At 40.8% G+C, this 21,673-nt stretch overlaps 1 protein-coding gene across 2 annotated transcripts in view; it reads right to left on the bottom strand.

Moving 5' to 3' along the window:
- The window catches only part of ttc28 (tetratricopeptide repeat domain 28), a 166,247-nt gene extending 145,755 nt beyond the window's left edge, over positions 1-20,492 (bottom strand). For both annotated transcript variants that reach the window (XM_039779288.1, XM_039779290.1), the window contains exons 1-2: positions 20,105-20,492; positions 6,328-6,711 (exon numbers count right to left, since the gene is read on the bottom strand). In XM_039779288.1, coding sequence (XP_039635222.1) covers positions 6,328-6,711; positions 20,105-20,134 — 414 coding nt within the window. In that variant the 5' untranslated portion in view covers positions 20,135-20,492. The remainder of the gene's footprint in view (positions 1-6,327; positions 6,712-20,104) is intronic.
- Positions 20,493-21,673: the final 1,181 nt, after the last annotated feature.

Below are 21,673 nucleotides of genomic sequence, written 5' to 3'. Positions count from 1 at the left end.
AGACTTTTGAGGACATCATTTGACTTTGGGAAACCATGATCCACATTTTTCACCATTTTCTGACATTTTATAGACCAAACAACTCATGCATTAACCAAGAAAACAATCGAGCCCTAACTTACTCACTAAAATCTCTAAACAGAGTCTTTGTACCAGAGGAGAAGAGAGAGGAGGAAAACGTTTTTGATGTGTTATACACGTATTACGGCTGGGTATCGTTTAAACTATTTTGATATCAGTGCCGATAACAATACCGTGACTTTGATACCAGTTCCTGAATGATACTTTTTTCGATACCAGTTTTATAAAATACATTTTAAAAGGTGCTGTAAGTAGGATTGCGAAGATCCAGGACTTAGCCAAAAAAAATTGTACATCAACAACTTCTTAGTCCCTCCCCCCCCTTCTGCTAATGCCCAAAACGGTCTCCTAAGCCCCTCCCCCCACAAGGGAGAATTAATGCGTGTGCATGAGCAGTGATTGACACACAGTTAGACACCCCCCTGGCCCTGATTGGTGCATCTGAACAGGGAGAGGTGGATTTTTGCAAATCACACTCCAGGCTGTAGGTGGTGCCAGAGGAGCTGCTTCATGTAGTTCTACTGGAACATAGGGTCAGTTTCAGCAGATATGACAGAAAGTTAGTTTTATAAGGCTTACCTACTGCACCTTTAACAAAAAGAAATTATAACATTACGGCAAAAAACTTTTAATTTATTTTTCAGCTCCTACTATGGCAGGCCCCCCACGTAACAGAGTTTTTCCTGCGTGTCTCTACAACGTGTAACGTTAGACAGCCAATCAGCAGCATTATTAGATCTTGGTAGGAGCATGCTGCATGCTGATTGGCTCACTGACGCTGATGAGATTTACTCCTTAGGTATTTAAATTTGGTACTGAATGACGATGGAATTTTTCGATACTCGATACTAAGGAGGAAAAAAAGTATCAAATTCGATACCCAGCCCTACGTATCACATTCAGTAATCACTCTTTACAAGCTTCTAATTAGTGGAGGAATACCGGCAGATATGACAAAGGTTATAATTTATGGTCCGTATTCTCCTAACAAAGACAGAGTAAAGAGTAAAGAACAGAATCAAATACAACATCTATCTATCATTAAGTATCAGGTATGGAAAACCTCCAAATGGTACATGCTTTTGTTTGACTACTCATTCAGAAAGCCTGATTCAATATGTTATTTTCTAGACTGATATAAATACCTAAACACAACAGCCTTCACACATTCTAAGTTTTTCTTTCTTTCGTCGTTGTCGTCAGAAGTTTTTTTGTTGAAGAACTTGTGACTTCTGAAACCAAACTTAAACCTTTAATTCCAACTAATTACTGTGGAACCGTACAGTGCACAGCAGGTCAGCTGCAATTTGTCTGCAGACAAGCTCACAATTAAACATATATCAAGTACACAGAGTGGTTTCCAATGGCACAGGAAGAACGAGAAGGGCACTCTGAGAGCGCAGACCTTCACCATGCCCCACTGACAAAAGTGAAAAATAATTTGTGAGTTCCTTCCTTCGCCCATGCTACACCCTTCTACCAAGTGTCATGAAAAGCAGGCTAGTTTTTCCAGGGCTCAACATTAAGGCTTGTCCGCTTGTCCGGGACAAGTGGATTGGTTTAAATGGAGCGCGGTTTACAAAATTGCTCCGTTACAATGAAAAAATTTGTAATATTTCACTAAAAAATTTGTGAAATTTAGCATTTTAGGTTTGTGACAGAATCAAAAACATAAACAATGAATGAATTAATTAATGAATCTTCGTAGCGTCCATGTTGTGTTGTTGACTAAACTACTTACAACTTATTGGCAGCCACTCTGATTTCAACCCCTTTCCTGTCTATCAAATAAAAATGCACAAAAAGCCCAAAGAATAGTCTTAAAATAAATAAATGGGGCCATCCGAGGAGCCCCTGTGAGTACAAAAAAGTAATTCAAAGAAGCAGTGTGTAGGATTTGGGATGATCTATTGTCAGAACTGGAATATAATAGTCATAATTATGTTTTATGTTTATGAAAGTAAGAATCGTGTTGTAGTTAGCTTAGAATGACTCCTTCATATCTACATAGGGAGCGGATCTTCTCACACGGAGCCAGTCATGCTTCTACAGTAGCCCAGAACGGACAAACCAAACATGCATCTTGAGAGGGTTCCACCAAAACAAGTTCCTTCCCGAGGCTAAGGGCGCTGTCATTATGTCCGGTGCTTAGCGCCGCCCCCAAGACAATTGTGATTGGTTCAAAGAAAAGCCAATAAACCAGAGCACGTTTTTCTCCCATCCCGGAATGCTGTGTAGACTAGCCAGACCCTCCTCCGCAGCGCTGTGGAGGAAGGTCTGGCAATGCGAGACTTGGTTCAACTAACTACACGCTTGGAAAGGTGGGGATGAGGGGAGGGTATTCATTTGGTTGCGATCTGCAACCCTACCACTAGATGCCACTAAATCCTGCACGCTGCTCCTTTAAGTGGAGCACTGGAAGTGAAATATCTGCCTGCTGCTCTCCTCACATGCTCTGCAGTAAGTCCTGGATTACCCTCCTGACCCAGACGGAGTTCTCCATGGCACAATTTGGGATGCAGCAGGAACACAACAGAGAATGTAACTATCACATCAACACAGTCCGGGGTTAAGTCACGGGACTGGGGGAGGAACCCAAACGTGGGAGATTGAATCTCCTCTTAGATCAGATGATAATAAACTGCTAAACTCTGTCATGTGGGGAATGGGCCATTTCAGGTCCTGAGTCCTACTTAAAGAAACGGGACTCTGCAGCTTTCTGCGCACGTATGTCGGTAATATTTTTGCAGCGTGTGGTTGCAGAGTAGTTTCTTAATGACAGGGGAAGCCTGAGCCGACTCCGGGGCCTTCTGAGTAAACAGGCGTAGCTGGCTGCCATCTGGTTGGCTTCCACTTCAGAGCAGAGAGCCGTTCACTGATGATCTGCACCGATTCCAGCTACACTTACTCCCAGAGCAGAATATTTAGGAACTATTTAGGACATTAACCCTAACTTACACCCACATTATTAAAAAGGTTTCAGTCCACAAAGTTGCAAAGAAATATATTATCCTCACTCGCTTCTAAAAAAAGGTGTTCAGCCATACTCCAGATACCCCACCCCAAATGTTTAGCCGAGGGTCAGCGACGTGAAGCTGTCTTATCCTAAAACAGATCAGTAGTGCAGCCATACATCAGCCACAGCCCCTCCTTCCTCTTTCCTGGGCCAAACAGACGTCTTTATTTGGGACTAGAGAAGCTAAAGTTGCCCAGAGTGGTATGTGTTTAAGGATCTGAATAAATGCACCTGTATGTAGGGGGAGGGGGAGCTTCTTTGGAAGTTCTTAACAACTTCACAAAAACCCACAGAGCAAGGACGACAGCAAAAAACATTCACAAAACAGTCGGGTCTGTGGGAGAAAAACCCTCAAATCAGTCAAAAGAAAAAGCTTTTTCGCTCCTGCAGCAGTTGCACTTCTGTGATGGGACTTCATTTGAATCACAAAGAAACAAAAAGGCTTTTGCACTGAACGCACAAAAGAGCTGCACAAAACGACAAGAAAACAACTTTAAAAACGCAAAGAAGTTTTGCTATTCTGTACCGTGTTGTTATCCAGATAAGCACGCAAACAAATGCGACTTCTGACCAGTTACACCCCTCTGTTCCCATGACCGAGTCGCCTTTTTGTGTGTGTGATACAGTGAGTGTGTGTTTTGAGCCTGTTGTGCCAACAGAAAAGTCGACCGAGGCAGCAATGGGACAAACGGTGGGAGGCAAACGGAGAAGGATAAAAGAGAAGAGAGCAAAGCCGACCGGCCGGGTGAAGAGCAGAAAGAGAGAATTCAAGCAGAAGTAAAACGTCCCTCTCAGAAAGACTCTCTCTTATTGGTACTTCATTAGTCTTAACCTTGCATTTGACCCATGGCGAATGCAGCAGCAAGCCGAATGCTATAACACCGCCACACACACACACACACACACACACACACACACACACACACACACACACACACACACACACACACACACACAGACACACACAGACACACACACACACACACACACGCGCGCACACACACACGCGCGCACACACACACACATACATACACACAGGAATGCTGCTTCTGTTATTGTCTTTAAGTGCCAAACTCAGGCCAAGGCCTCGCCAGGGTTTGAAAAACAAAATAACAGCCGTGCAAAGCTCTCACACACACAGACACACACACACAACTTCCGTCCATTCTCTCGCACAGAGAAAGGAAGTGGAGCCGAAGCTGGCCGGGCCCCAGTCGTCCAGACAGAGGTGGCCCCAGCAAAGCCGGTCTCCTGCCTGCATACTCTCTCCCTCGCTCTCTTCTGAATGGCTTTAAAAGACTCTCTGAGCCCTCGCTATCCTTCACTTCCTCGCTGTGTTGGTGAATGTAAAGAGCCACTTCAAGTGTCAAGAAGTACTTGATGCAGTTTCTCTAGTCAATGCGCTGGAAATGTGAAACACTGCACATGTTGACGACTCTCTCTTACACATCACTGTCAATTAAAGCATTGAAAACACTTTAGAGTTCATTTAATGTCACAATTTCACAGGCACTGCTGTTGGCTGATTAATCACCTCCTTTCCAGTGGTGGAAGAACTACTGAGGCATTTTACTGAAGTAAAAGTAGCAATACCACAGTGTAGAAATACTCTGTTAGAAGAAAATGCCTTGCATTTCAATTTTTATTTGAGCAAAGTACAAAAGTTTTAGAAGCTAAATGTTCTTAAAGAACCAAAAGTAAAAGTACTCATATGTAGGGTTGGGTACCGAAACGCGGTGCCAACGTAAATGGTGGTAACAAGACCGAATAAGAACGAAAATTTCGGTGCCTGACTTTACTCTACACTCGACAGCAGGTAACGTTAGCCTACCGTTAGCTAGCAGCTGGATTAAACACGGTTAAAATGCTGACAGCTAAAACAGTGTAAAGTGCGACTGTATTTCCCTGGAGAGGATTCTAACAGCGGGACCTAACAGTCTGACTGCAGCTGCCGTTGTCGGAAAAACAACACAGATGGTGCGTTCACTTGAAACAGGTAGCCTCGTGGTGCATTCAAATTATTGTGAAATACCCTTTTCCCATCTGGTGGTTGTTTTTGTCATTCAACAGCAATTTACTGGTGAAATAAGTTATTGTTATAAGTTATAGTTATTATATTATTATTAAATCTTTAATTTTGACCATATGGCCTTAGCAATAAACAAGACGTTCTTTAATGTCGCAGACTGTTTAGTACACTTCTTTTGTTTCTTCTTTTTTTAAACTTTATTAAAAAGTATCAGTTCAGGCACTGTTTAGGCACCGGCACCGTTTTAAAAGTATCGCTTTAGCACCGGTATCGGAAAAAACCCGAACGATACCCAACCGTACTCATACGCAGAATGGCTCATTTCAGAATAATGTATATTATATTATTGGATGTGTGGATATTGGATGTGTTCATCAGCTTAGTCTCCCTTTAACAATCACTCCCTTTAAGAATCAAAACTCCTTTGGCCTCACAGTCTGTATATTGTCCAATACACTATCTGAGCTTACTTATTTGCCTTCCTGTAATGATGTACAGGCACAGAAAGCACCGATGCATCAGCAAACATCACACACAGTCTGTCTCGTTGTTCAGCTCTCCATCATCATCTCTGTCATCGCACATGGATCTCCTAACGCCAGCGTATTTACAGGGCTATCTCATTATGCTGAGGTATATATGTCCGTGCGCTGTCTCTTTCAAAACACACTTGTCAAACAAAGAAAAAAAAAAAAAGAGACTATTCAGCACAAGTTTAACATTACGCTATAAAAGCACAACATGTGGACTGCGGCATCTAAATAGCAGGCTTGTGTTCGGCTGCTGTACACCGGCAACAATCAAAAACTACAGCACAACAACATGTCTGACAGGATCTGGGAGGGAAAGAGGGGGAACAAGGACTGGGTTTCTTTTCTGAGAAGCCAATTAAAGTCTGTCGGGCACTAACTCGGCCAACCACAGGACAAAAGCAAAGATTATATTCAGCAGCAGGTGATGTAAGACACTTCAAAATGTTGACTTGTGCACAAACTAAACACTGAGTCGACAAAGTAGACTGTATATCTATACATAATATACCATTACTAGATGATTCGGAGAGGCAGGCTCATCCATACATCCATCTAACTATCCACTTAATGGATACATCCACTCTTCAGCTACATAAAATCCATCCCCTGCTCTCAGCTGCAGTTTCTTCACCATTTTGGAGAGTTTGATTGAGGGTCGAGCCTCTTACCTTGGGCCATTTGGGGTTGATGACACGCGCTTTGATAGCGTCGTCCAGAGCGGTGCTGTACTGGCCCAGTCGGAGATAGGCAGCCGAGCGGTTGCTGTACAGGATGCAGTTTTGGGGGTCGGCGGTGAGGGCCTCGCTGTAGAGACGCACAGCCAGGGCGTACTCCCCCTGCTGGCAGGCCTGGTTACTGCGCCGCACGCGCTCCAGGAACTCTGCTTTGCTGAGGCCGGAGCAACCGGGAATGCCGGGCGGGCCGGGCGGGCCGGGCGGTCGGTCCACCCTTTTCACCGGCGGAGCTGGAGGAATCACAGGAGAGGAAGAGGAGGAGGAGGAAGAGGGAGGGTTGGTGGTCCTGCTGGCGGAGCGAGAACCAAACAGGGAGAACTGGGGAGCAGAAGGGAGAGGGGGCAGAAGACATTGGTTCATTTCTTAAATAGAGATAAAATTATTCCATCAGTCAACAGACTTTCGCAGGTTCACGCTTATCAAACGTACAGATTTGTTTATACGATTGTAAACTGAATATCGTTGAACCAAAGAAGACATTTGAGTACATCACTTTAGACTCTGGGAAGTTGTGATAGGCTTTTTTTTCCCCATTTCATCTTATTTTGACTTTTAATTGACTGAACAATGAGATCATTTAATGAAGAAAATAATCTGTAATGAAAACTTGTCATTCATGCATTAACACCAAAAAGGCCAACATTAAGACGATAAATGGTTGAGAAACAGATAAGTCTTTGGAAGCGGGGCGTTAAGTGATTACTAAGATCATTACCAGTAAAAACAATCGCCCGGATATTGGCTCACATAACCAGGATACTCCAAAAACATGATCATAAAACCAGGACACCAGTGCGTATGTAAACGCATTCACTATCAAGATTTTTTTAAACTCTCAGTTTATATTTCTCAGACTTTTATATTTGCACTCGTGCCACTTTGTTTTGCAACTGCTGCACAGCCATTGCCCGCGAGATAAATTAGGTTTATACTAGAGATGGTTTAATATCTTCTAATATCTAAGGCAAATTCCTTGTAAGTATTACTTGGCAATAAATCCTTGTCTGATTCTGAATTTCGGTATCTGCCTCAAAGATCCTGTATCAGTCGGGTTATATTGATTATTCCATATTTTGAACTGTGGCATAGACAGACCAATATTACAACTGGCCAAACGTGAAAAGGCTGTTTGGCCATAGTGCTGTAGAAATTAAAATAAGTTGAGAAAGACAAAGAAAATGTGCTTTTGGCTGCTGTTACATAAGTCATATAAAACCCAGGAGGACACCGAAGCTGCAGCAGCCTCATTTGCATGATGTGATACTGTAGTTTCTGGCAAAGGGGACACCCAAACTGCTGCGTGCACTTTTTCTTTTCTGCTCGGTGGTAGCGACTTAAATTCCTCAGAGAGACGGAGTGAGAAAGAGAGAAAAAGCAGGAAAGTCAGACAGAGACTCAGACAGTCCGATGAGGCTTCTGTTCTTCTCATTCAAACTTTGTGTTAAAAGTGCTCGCTGAGGTCTGTTCTCTGTAGCTTTAACATTGAGACGCTGCCTCCCTCCCTCCCTCATCTCTGGCGTTTCCAAATTTGTCCTTTCACCAGAGCTTACACCAAGGCCTTCATTATCTCTCTCTCTATTCCCCTGTGTCTCTCTCTCTCACACACACACACTCTCTTAAAATATGCAGACTGGAGGGATTCCTAAAACTTGCAAAAAGCATCACCCAATGGTTTTGAGCAAGAGGCGAGGACAGGCAACGTGATTCGCTTGAAATAAACTGCAAGAAAACTTTCGGATGTTCACACAGTCTCACACCTGAACTAATGCATCTACTCGGTGCAGGTTTTGACCACTTTGAGCTAACACTAGGACTAACAACAGTCCTATGCTTTGCCAGAAAAAATGTTTTAAACTTCTTTCACCTGCTTAGAGAAGTTTTTTGACATGTAGTCAATGTAAAACCAGCTTCACGTTGAAATATATATTCGTTTAAATGTTGTGTCAACAACGATATATGTAACCTAGACCTACAAAAAACTGAAAAAAATGTGTTTCTCCCAAAGGAATAAGTAAAATGATGTGTTACCTTGCTTCTATAGTTATTGTTCCTTTATTTTAATAGATGGAAACACACCTGTTTATGCATCTTAACTGGATATTGTTTTAAATCTCAACAACAGGACAATACAAATATAAATGCTGTCTAAAAGCTTTCTCTACACTCACAGGAATAACATTCTGGTGGGAAGAAATACCAAATCTTTGTTTAAAAAATCCTGGCCCCTTTTACTTACTGTTGCTACTGTACAGCTGTCAAGCTTTTCCAATCCATCACATGTGCAGATGATAATCGTGGCTGAGCTACTGCTCGATGTTTGAGGTCATTTTGGAAACAATGGGCCGTGCCGTCAGACAGAAGTAGACAAAGGCTGACTTCTACTTTTTAGTCTGCAACTGTCAGTTTTGTCGGCTGAAATGGCGACTGCAACAGCTGCAGGGGCCTCTTAGGAGCTAGTTTCTATTTAGTCATGAACAATTTGAAGTTGTTTTTTTTTCCATAGGTTAGAGCAGTGGTTCCCAAAGTGGGTTCCGGGGACGCCCAGGGGTCCTTCAGAAAGTCCCCCCAGCAAAAAGCAAATTATGTTATTTTCACTATTATTCCATCCATAAGTAACACAATGACGTAATGTATGACTATTTTGTTCATGGGTTTTAAGCCCAGTTCAGACCAAAGATTCGAGACAAAACCGTTTTAGAACGGCGCAAAGAAACGTTGCAGCGGTCTGAACCGGCCCGTCTCAGCTCGACTCGAACCAGCTGATGGCCAGAGGCTGGTTTTACAACGTATGGGGTGTCACCTGTTTCAACAGCCAATAGGGAAGTCATCTTGTAAAGTCAGCTACAATAAAATTATCCATAATCCTTTTTATTTAATGTTACAAACAGTTATGGATCGACAGATACTGGTTTTGCAAGGCCGAAACCAATACAGTCTAATTCGTGTCAGTTTAGGAATCCTTGACGTGAAAAAAGTTTGGGAATCACTGGGTTAGTGTCCAGGACGAATCACTTTCCACACACAGCAGAGCTCCGTTTGTTATTTACTTATGTGAGATAAATGAGTTTTCTGGAGCAAACTACACATTTGGCATCAGGCGTCTCCAGTTTTGGCTCATCGCCTCTTTTATCTCGGGAAAATAAAAGATTAATTTCTTGAGGTCCGTTGCGCTCCGAGAGCTGAACAACTTCTCTAGTCGCCGTTTAGATCATGGCGCGTTAAATTAAGTGTGCCACTGACAGATGGCGACGTGATTAACTCGGAAACAATCAAGCTGCAGACTCTTAAAAGCAAGATTTAAGTCTTAACTGTACATGGTCCTCTGAGCTTTGGGGACAGTGAAATCCTGACACTTAAATTAAGAGTCCAGGATTTTGGAAATACCGAGGTCAAAAGGTCAAAGCTCCTTTGTTTCCCAAAACACCAGAAAGACTCTTTCGAATATCTGTAATCTTTCAAATATTTAAGTAAGTAAGTAAGTAAGTAAGTAAGTAAGTAAGTAAGTAAGTAAGTAAGTAAGTAAGTAAGTAAACTTTATTTATATAGCACCTATCACAGATAGAACATGCAGCAAGTTTAACAATTTAAAAAAACATCATACAAAACAAAAACATGATAGCTCAGTCAACTGAAAGCTTGTCTGAATAGTAGTGTCTTCAGCGGTTTTTTAAAAGAAACAATAGAATCGGCCACACGCAGCGACAGGGGCAGGACGTTCCACAATTTGGGAGCAACTGCCTGAAAGGAGCAGTCTCCCCGAGTTTTAAGGCGGGTTTTAGGGACCATCAGGAGATTTTGACCTGAGGAACGAAGAGTGCGGAAAGAAGAGTAAGGGGTCAACATGTCTGCGATATATTGAGGCGTCTGTCCATGTAGTGCTCTAAAAGTTAACACTAAAATTTTATAATCAATTCTGTATTTTACTGGAAAAAAGATGAAAAAAAATATTTTTTTTCCTTTCTTTTTTTGGGGGGCTTTTCTCTTTATTAAGTAGCAACAGTGGATAGAGGCTAGAGGTCGCGCCTGAATATATTTTTTAAAGTATTAGGGGTTGGAATCACCAGAGGCCTTACGATACGATATCATCACGATACGATATCATCACGATACGATATCATCACGATACAATATCATCAAGATACGATATCATCACGTTACTTATGTCACGATACAGTATTATTGCGATTTTAAACATATTGCAATATTCTGCGATATATTGCAATTTATCACCTTTTTTTCCAACTTCCAATTTCTAATTAGGTCCCCAAAAGGAAACTTTGTCAACATCCGTTTTATTAGTTTGTTCATCTCAATTCAATTGTATCGCTGCACAATGGGATTGTCAAGCAGAGAAACTGACCAACACATATATAATAATAGATGGATACTTATCGTCTGTGTATCGATACAGTATTGCCACAGAAAATATCGCGATACTATGCTGTATTGATTTTTTCCCCCACCCCTAAAAAGTATTTAGGGAATGTCTACGCTGTTGATTTGTTTAACTGTTTAACTGTTTTTTTTAAGTTCAATAAATGTAACATCTTTCCAAAAAGACAATGAGTAATCGTGTTAAATAATCGCAATATAATATAATATTTTCGGCCCTTCACTGTAACAATGTTCTTCTTGGTCAGGTCTCTCTTGAAAGAGATTTTAATCTCAACAAGACTTTTACCTGGTTAAATAAAAGGACAATAAGAACACAAATGCCGTTTCCAAGCTTTCCGCCCGCTGACAGGAATGAAATTCTGATGTTAACAAATAGTGAATCTCTGCACACACATTCACAGAGAAAACAATCCAGCCCAGAGAAATAATCCCATGTCCTCAGTGTCCTCGGTGTCCTCAGCCCCGAGGAGTTCTGCCACACAGTAATGCTCATCTCACCACGCAAATTTCCACAACTCACAGTCCTCTTACAGTGGCCATTTTTCAGCTGTTCTCTCCAGCATGCCATCGTGTTTTTAAGTGTCACACTGTTATGAAATGCTTGTTCAAATATGACAAATGTGATATAAAGCAGAGCTTGTTAAACATGTTACCAGGGCGCTGTTTGCTGGAAAAAACAAAGAAATACAAATACAGTATCATGTGCGTGGAACTAAGACGTAAATCTCTAAGTTTATTACTGTTGAACTAGAACCATAGCGGGGGATGCAGGGTTTGTGTTCCCCCCAATATTTAGAAGATGTAGATTTGTCCCCCTTAAAATAATAATTTAATATAATAATAACTCCCCAAAACAGGTAAAAATAACCATTAAGGGGGTTCAAAACATGTACGGCAAAAAAGAATTGTGTCTACTTTGCAACATCGGGGGTTAAAGAATGCAACAGGAGCGTGAAAACTGAACTAAATATAGATTTAAGTAGATTTAAACTTTGGAGCCCATGACTGTAACAAGGTCTCATTCTTTAAACAGATTTGTTGTACATGTACAGGATTCCTAAAAAACAAAAAACATCTGGAAACACGTGTGATGTTTTGCATATGCAGAAAGTTTTCAACAATACAGGAGAATAATTATTTCCTTTACATAAATAAAAGACATTTGCATCATAAATCGTTGCTTAGTAAAATACACCAGAATGCAGGAGACGACCCTACGGCGTTATTATGTGTGTGTCCCTCCCCCCCCCCACAATGTTGAAACAAAGCCTTCGCTCTTGATTAGAACACAGTTAATAGAGCGCAAGAAGAGAAACGACTGAGGAGGAGTTCAGTGAGGACTTTTGCAATCACACAGTTTACGTTACAGAGTAAGTTGTATACACTGTCGTGTGACAATGTTCTCTAAACAGAGGCCTGACCACACTGGGAGCTCTCGGCGCGGTTGCACCTGTGCACAAACTGCTCAAATGGTTTGTTTGAAAGTACAGAGGATATGTTTTTGTATGTGTGAGCCAGAGTGATAGATAATCAGCAAAGTTTTATCTATTGCATGTTTGACGAATCAATCAGTAGTCTAATAGTCCAGCCATGAGGATTTATTTTACCTTAAAGCTGGTTAAATGGGGGGTGGGGGGGGTTCTGGCCACTTAGAAGCAGCAGAATCTGTCTGCAAACAAACAACTTACATAGTAAATATCACAGACTGGATATAAAGATGGGCGACGAGTCTCCACTTCCTCCCACTGTACAAAGTAAAGCCGGTTGTGGCAAGAAGGGATACCGCTACGGCCAGAAGCTATGCAAAATTACAAAAAATGTCCGCAAAATCTAATTTAAAATAATAATTAATGTTTAGTGTTAATACTTTCACCCAGGAAAGCACATGTTAGTTCCTCCGTTTAATCCAAACCCACGATCCATTTCCTGAACTTAACTGTTGTTGCCGTAGCTGTATCCCCTCTAGTAACAACCTCCCTGACACGGGTGCGCTGCCATCTTGTAATTTTGGAGCCAGAGTCTACGCAGTAGTGATCGGGGCGAGTCAATCCCAGCTGTCAATCATGACGTTTCACCCCGTTTTTATAGCATCAAATACTAAAAACTAAAAACTGATCAGGAAAATGAACACTTGAACAAATATCAGCGTAATCAGAGCTACCTAAAATGACAGAAATCATCTTCCATAAATTATTTGACGCATAGGTGTAATTTACAGGGAGGATGGGTTATGACCCCCCCAAAAATCAAAACTGGCCAGTGCAGCACACCCCAAAAACCTATTATAATTTCCTTTACATAGATAAAGACATTTGCACCATGAATTGTTGCAGAAAAATTCACCAGAATGCAGAAAATTAAGTGTTTGATATGCTTAGAAATTTCCATTTTTCTCAAAAGTGGAGATCTCAACTCTCTTTCTCATAGCTCTGTTTTTGGTCTCCATCAGCTCCTGAGGGAAATATCCGTCTCTTTAGCTGCTAACAGTTCCACTATGTTCACCAGCTAGTCTCTGACTGTGTCTGTCTGCTGTTTGCTGCTGGACACAGGTAGCACAAAGTGGGATTTGGGAGCTTTATCGCTGAAAACAGCTGCCTGCTGCTGCCAAAAAAGCACTGAGAGTGAAGCAAAACTGTAAAGCAAAAAAGGAAAGGTTTGTGGCCGTAAAAACCAAAACAAAGAGCTGAAACACACTGTAAAGCCGGAGGAGGGAGGGTGGGGGGGGCAGAATGGGGTGTTAAGTCACTGTGGGTGCAACACCTTTCACAGCAATCTTTTGATCCATTGTTTATATATGAAAATATTCGTTATAGCTGCTTAGAAGCTTCTTCTCTTTCTTACAGAGCCTCAGAAGATTGCAGGAATACTTTTACAACCGGTTTATGGAACAGTCATTGGCAACAATTTTAATAACTGATTTTTTGTTTTAGTCATTTAATCAAGCAAACATGCCACATATAATGGCTAGTTCCAGCTTTGATGACTTGCTGCTTTTCTGTGTTGAATATCATTGCTATATTGAGTTTGAGGTTTCAAATGTTGGTCAGACAAAGACGTCATCCTTATTTATTTACATTTTATAGGTTAAACGATAATTCCGTGAGTCAAAAAAGTTCAATCAATACTTAAAATAATCGCTATTTGCATCCCCACACAAATGCATGCTAAAGTTTTTCCATTTCACCTTAATTTATACAGAATGGTCTCTTGAGATTTTTTTAAGACAGTAATGGCCAAAATGGCAGCACAAGTAAACAAGTGCACATTTAAAGATGGAAGATGAGTAAGGAAAGTAATTCCAAGTGTGAACTACAGGAGAAAGTACAAGTTAAACCTCACAAGAGGCTTTGGACTGCTGTGTGTGCAACCTATTTCATCTGGATGTGATTCGTTGCGTCACCTGTCCGTGTTTGATATTCCTGTAGCAGTTAATTAAAAGGTGCTGAGACACACACACACACACACACACACACACACACACACACACACACACACACACACACACACACACACACACACACACACACACACACACACACACACACACACACACACACACACACACACACACACACACACACACACACACGACAGTAGCACTAATTCACTCAGCAGGGCATTTTCACTGACTGAGTTTGTTATTATAAGTGTCACCGCTGATGTATGCAGCAGTAGAAGAAGAAGTACTCAAGTAAAAGAAGCAAAGTGTACAAATACTCTCTGTCCTGCATTTACAATTGGACTTAAGTAAACGTACAAAAGTATTAGCATCAAAATATAAGTACCAAAAGTGAACACACTCATTTTACTATCTAATTTTATATATTATATATTATATTAGCACTTTCTATAACGCTGGGTAGCTTGACAATTTCCCCCCAAAGGATCAATAAAGTCGTACTGCTGAAATAAAATATCGTAATTTATGTGTTGATTATATTTTGAGTAATCAAAGCTGTTGGATAAATGAAGCCGAAGTAAAAAACTACAATATTTGCCACTGAGATGTAGCGGAGTACAAGTATGAAGTACCATAAAATGGAAGTACTCGAGTAGAGTACAAGTAACTTCAAATTGTACTTAGGTGCAGTAATTGAGTAAATGTACAGAATGTATAGAAAGAGTGTCTGAACGAGATTGTCCTCCCCAAGAAAACGCTCCCAGAGATCGTTTGTTCAAGCAGCCATTAGGACCTATATTTATGTTTCTGGTGGCGGCGCCCTCTACTGGCCGTAGTGATTATGATGGGAGCAAAGCCGAAAGTATGGTTATGGATATATTGGTCCCTAAACATAACCAGACTGTGATCGTGGCGAGTTTTTTTTTACTTTACAAACATCACGTTCCGCTTCACATGTAAAGTAATGTAACATCTGATTTTAACCCAAACCACGATCTTTTTCTAAACTTAAAGGTGCTGTAGGTAGGATTGTGAAGATCCAGGACTTAGCCAAAAAATGTGAACATCAACAACTTCTCAGTCCCTCTTCGCTTTTCACTAAAGCCCAAAACGGTCTCCTAAGCCCCTCCCCCCAGAATGGAGAATGAATGTGTGTGCATGAGCAGTGATTGACACGCAGTTAGACACCCCCCCCTGGCCCTGATTGGTGCATCTGAACAGGAAGCGGTGGATTTTTCCAAATCGCTCTACAGGCTGTAGGTGGTGCCAGAGGTGCTGGGTTCTTTTTTTAATGACCTGCTTCATGTAGTTCTACTGGAACATAGGGTCAGTTTCAGCAGATATGACAGAAAGTTAGTTTTATAAGTCTTACCTACTGCACCTTTAACTAAGTAGTTTTGGGGCCTAAACATAACCAAACTGCGACCAAAGCAACACTACGTAACTTTTAGCTGCAGCTGTAGTTCCAATGAGACAACCTGTAGGGCTAAAAGTTACATAGTGTTGCTTTAAAGACATGTTTAAAATCGCGACCTTTACTGCAACTGTTACGTTCCCTGGTTTAGATATGAGGTTGTATGTGGCCGGGTTAGCTCAGTAGGTAGAGCAGGCGCACATATATAGAGGTTTACTCCTCGACGCAGCGGCTGTGGCCCTTTGCTGCATGTCATTCCCCCCTCTCTCTCCCCTTTCATGTCTTCATCTGTCCTGTGAAAATAAAGGCCTAAAAATGCCCCCAAAAAAAAGATATGAGGTTGTATTTCCGCCACCACTAGGGCCGCTAATTTATGAAACGCTCCTGTGGCTCGTATTAGAGGGGAGGAACAGATGACCCATATCTTCGTACGGTTTGGAGGACTTGTTGGTCTGAACAGGAGTTGGCAGACTCACTGACACACATGCAACAAGGACCCAAAAACAACACAGGAACACAATATGGATGTCCTGTTCTAGTACACACACACACACACACACACACACACACACACACACACACACACACACACACACACACACACACACACACACACACACACACACACACACACACACACACACACACACACACACACACACACACACACACACACACACACTTCTCCTTACTACCCAGGTCAAAGGGAGTACATTCCTGGAGAACACAGAGACAGAAACTGGGTGGCTGAATACCTGCAGTAGAGTTTGTCCCTGAACGCTTTGATCTGTTAAAATAAGTCGAGGCCTCGAAGGCAACGCATTATTAGAAGCAAGTTGTGCCTGGATGTAGCTGAGAAAAGATGGTAAGATTTAGTTGACACACTTATGTATAGGGCTGGGTATTACCAATGATTCCCCAAACCCATTCAATTCCGATTCACAAGGTCCCTGTAGTAGCCTAAATGCAGTTAACTGATAAATGATTTTAATTCATGTGTTAAATGGTAATTTTCATTGTTCATTTATTTTGAGGAAATTGGGGGTAATATTTTTAGTTAATATTTACAGTAATGCAAGGAATTGTTTAATTATCTAAAATGTTCGTGGATAATTTAGAGTGCATTTATATTACATTGGTGATATTTTGGAAATATTGCATTGTTACTTTTAACTGTATACACCTTTAATTACATAGAATACTCTCGCGAGAGTCGTGAAGTAAAGTAAGAAAAAAGGGGTTATCAGAGTGGTCAGTCAGGCAAGGATAGAGTGGAGCCTCACAGTTTTTTGACCTTCTCTTTCTATTTTCCCCTGTTGCCGTTAATAATCATTTTTATTTTTTGTACTATTGCTGTACTGAAGTTTATGTTGCTAACTGAGTAAACGGATATACTTTTTCTACGAGTGGTTCCGTGGATTTATTGATGTGGATTCAGACAAAGGGAGTGGACAAAGCGTCAAACTAGGGCTTTACTCAGTGGAAACCTACAGTCCCGATTCGATTACAAATTTTTTATTTGATATCAATTAGGTTAGGGACATTTCAGTTCCAATACCAATTTGTCTTGGATATAAAGGAGATTCTCAGAGAACTTCTGCTGTAAATTGTAAAAGCAAGAAGCAACTTTCATTTTTTTTTTTTAATAATACACCAGGTTAATATTAGTATATATGCTCGACGTTCCACTTATTTTATTTATTCATTTATTTATTTATTTTACTAGGAATACCTCTTGAGATGTGTCATCTCATTTTCGAGAGGGTCCTTGGTAGGACTGGACAGTACAAATGACAAGACATTACAGTACAACATACACATTCACTCACATACTAACTTCCCCCACCCCCCCACCCCTGCCCAGACAGTCACCCTCATTTAGGCCTGATATCTGTTGCCTTGGGCTTCCTTTGTGTTGGCGTTCTAACCTCCGGTGGATTTGTGAGGACTATGGTTAACTGCTCCTCAGATCTCTGCAGGGTAAATCCAGACAGCTAGCTAGACTATCTGTCCAATCTGAGTTTTCTGTTGCACGACTAAAACAACTTTTGAACGTACACATGTTCCACCAAAACAAGTTCCTTCCTGAGGCTATTTTGCAGAGGCGCCGTGGCTTTTCTCCGGTGCTTAGCGCCACCCAAGACGATTGTGATTGGTTTAAAGAAATGACCAATAAACCAGAGCACGTTTTACTCCCATCCCCGAATGCAATGTGGAGTAGCCAGACCTTCCTCCAGGGCGCTTTGGAAGAGGGTCTGGCAAAGCGAGACTAGGTTAATATTTACATTACGAATTTTAATTATACATCCACTATGGTGAAAAGGCAGATATGCAAAGATCGATTTCTGGATTTTATGAATCGACATCGGATCCCTAAAAGATTGTTTTTAACTGGAGAATCGATTATATAAAGCCAGCCCTGCTTATGTATGCATATTTGTGAAGTTGGCTGGCTTATAGCCAATGTTGGAAAGTAACTAAGTACATTTACTTACAGTAAGTACTGTACTTAAGTACACATTTGAGGTAATTTGCTTAAGTATTTGCACTAACTGCCATTTTACTTCCTACATCACAGAGGCAAGTATTGTACTTTTTACTCCACTACTGTACATTTATGTATACCTTATTGATACCTTTAGTTTTGTGTTACTTCGCAAATTATGAAAAGGCGCTCTAAGCGATGTTGAGTGATGTCACTTCTTGTTGACGTTCAAAGTATTTTCAAACAAAACGAGGCTAGCTGGCCCCTCCCTCCTCCTCATCCCGTCCCCTAACCCTCCCTTCTGTGCTTCCGCGCACTAACCCCCCCCAACCCCCACCCCCAAATCCTTCTTGTCGGTTATTGGCTGGAATGCTGGAAGACTGTGTGTTATGTTTGGTGGTGCAGGGTGGGACAGTTTGTGGAGCCTGGGCTGTCTACAGAGACCGCGTTTTTTTACAGTGTGTTCAGGGGACCGGCAGCTCGCGGATAGGGAGGAGATATTTGCTGTATGTGACAAAAAATGCTTAGAGCACCTTTAATACAAAATATAATCAACAAGTAATTTTAAATGATATATTAAATTAGTTAAAGATAAGACTTTGTTTATCCCTTTGTGAGTATACAGCAAAAGTAAAACAAGCTACACTTTTATCAGCTGCAACATAAAGTGATGAACACATGAAATGGGCCGTTCTGCACGATGAGTACTTTTTAAGCATATTTTGATGCCAACACTTTTGTATTTTTACTTTAGTAACTTTTTGTTACTAAAGTAGTACTTAAGTAAAAGTTCTGAGTACTTCATCCACCGCTGCTCAAGACCAAAGTTAACATGGTGTTCACAGCTCTACAATCTCTGGACTGATGTTAGATCAGAGCTGAGAAGATTAGTTGATTAATCGATTAGGTGATCAACAGAAAGTTAATTGAAAATTTTTATAATCGATAAATAATTTCAGTCATTTTTCAAGCAAAAAGTACCAACAATTCTCTGGTTCCAGCCTCTTAAGTAATGCTTTCCTTTGTCATATTTTATATTGAACAGTAGGGCTGTGCTCGATTGAAGAAATTCTTAGTCGACTAACACTTATTCAACTGTATCGACTAATTAATTAGTTGATTTAATCGTCAGATCTGTAAACCTGAGTTTCTCCGCAAAGAGTCATGCAAAAGCACCACTTTAATTCTTGTGTTTACCAGAGATGTGCTCGTACATTTCTTGGAAATAAGTCATTCAGCATGAAAAAAGCATAAAACATGACTAATTGACTAAAGAAATCTAAGTTGACTAAGACCAAAACGACCGATTAGTCGACTAATCAACTAAGAGGGAGCAGCCCTAGTAAACTGAGTATTTTGGTGTTTGGGTCAGCTCATTAAGGAAGTAGTGGAAAGTAACTTAGTACCTTCACTCAAGTACTGTACTTAAATACAATTTTGATGTACATTTACTTTAGTTCGCTTGATTTCAATTGTATGTCACTATATACTTGTACTCCACTACATCTCAGAGAGAAATATTGTACTTTAACTGCACTCCACTTTTCCCAATGATCTGACTATATCATAATAAAACTCTGAAAGGGACCATTCTGCCCAGCAGTAATACCTTAAGTACATTATGCTGTTAAAACCTGTGTACTTTTACTTGTTAAGAGTATTTTTTGCACTTTTGCAATGCTACTTTACTAAAACTTCTGAGTACTTTTCCACCACTGTCATTAAGGCATTTATCACAATGTTCAGAGACTGTTTTATAGACAAAAGGATTAGTCAGTTTAAAGACAGAAGAATTGGCTAGATGACTTTTGGGGTGTTTTTTGAGTGTAGACTCCTGCCAGTGGTTTTTAAAGTAAATCCTACAGAATGGCAGCTCATCATGGGATGTGAGCTGACTGTTAGTCTGTGAACTTACTTTCTTTTTTTCTCTTAGCCTCCTGCCACCCAGACCAGCTCCAACAGCGGATAGTTGAAACCACTAAATAAAACATGCAGCACCGTTTTCCATTAGCTTTACCTTTTCTTTCCTCGTTCTTTGCTTTTCCATCCTGCTCTCGGCTAAATCCGGCAGCGACCAACTTTCATCCCACAGCAGCAGCAGCAGTACTGAGGCAGGACAGGAAAACACACCATCCAAAACAACCCGAGACTCACAGTATTGAAAGTTTATCCACAGTCTGCAGCGCGTTGTAAATATCGATAAGATAGGGAGACGTGTGTGCTATGTAGCAACCCTCCAAACTTTTTCCTGGGGAAAGTTAATCCGGAGTAAATGCGCCATGTTCCCACCGCCGAGCTTTTCCCCGTAGCGAAGTTTTTTTGTCCGGTGAGAGGCGGGGATCCGGTCGGCTCCATGGCTGCAGCCTTCAGCAAGGTTTCAATTACTTTTCATGACATCAGAGAGGAGTTGAGTTACCTGACAGATATTCATTACAGCAGGCCTTTACTCACTGTCGGTATGCTAGCGTATGGAGACTCAAAGTGATGCTGCTTCTTGTGCTTTTCTTGTGGAATAAATGAACACAGTTTGTCTTATTTTTTACTTTTTTTTTTTTTTTTTAACTTTTACTAGGTCAAACAAACACCAACAAAACAATAAATAATTAAACACGTGGCATTTAGTCTAAATGTCAGGAAGCAAACTAGTATTTTAAACTCTTTACATTTTAAATAAATAGTTCAACATTTTGGAAGATATTCACTTTCTTAGAATGAAAGATTAATGCAGAACACTGTATGTATATCCACAACAGTCAGATTTAGCTTAGTTTAGCACAAAGACTGAAAACGGGGAAACCGCTAGCTAGTATATATCTCTGTCTAAAAGTAAAAAAAAAATAATAATAATAATAAACAGCAATTGTTTTACACTTTTTGCTTTGTACAGATTAAACTGAGCTTTAAAAGGTGCTGGACAGTGGATTTCTTTTTACCACTGGACAATACAGGCTAGCGCAGGGGTCACCAACGCGGTGCCCGTGGGCACCAGGTAGCCCCCAAGGACCACATGAGTAGCCCTCAGGCCTGTTCTAAAACTGAAAATTGAATATTGACATTATCTGTTTCCCACCTTGTTAAGTCATTGTTGATAATTATTGTGAGAAATCATTAACGTGATCAGTGTCTTCACATAGATGAGCGTCATTAATCATTAATAATCATATATAACTAAAGGCAAACTGAGCACATTTGTTATTTCAGAAGAGTGTATCAAACTGGTAGCCCTTCGTATGACTCAATACCCAGGAAGTAGCTCTCAGTTTAGAAAAAGTTGGTGACCCCTGGGCTAGCGTATTCCCCCTAGTGGTTTCCTTACATGTCTGTTTTCTAAATATGAAGCTACAGCAGTTTAGCTTGGCAAAAAGTCTGTAAACAGGTAAACATATTTTAACTACACAGTGACTGTATAGTCTATTAACACAGCGTGTTGTGTTTACACTTTGGTTTGTATGGACTATGTCTTATGTCTGTATGGTAAAGATGAAGCTATCTGATTAGCCTAGAGTAGCATAAAAAATGGAAACGAGAAAACAGCTAGCTTGAAGTTGAAGTGTAAAAATGTATTGTCAGGCAACCTTTTTGAGTC

Source organism: Perca fluviatilis, chromosome 17 (genome assembly GCF_010015445.1).
Source record: "Perca fluviatilis chromosome 17, GENO_Pfluv_1.0, whole genome shotgun sequence".
Classification (NCBI taxonomy): domain Eukaryota; kingdom Metazoa; phylum Chordata; class Actinopteri; order Perciformes; family Percidae; genus Perca; species Perca fluviatilis.
This window is presented reverse-complemented; position numbering and strand designations above follow the sequence as displayed.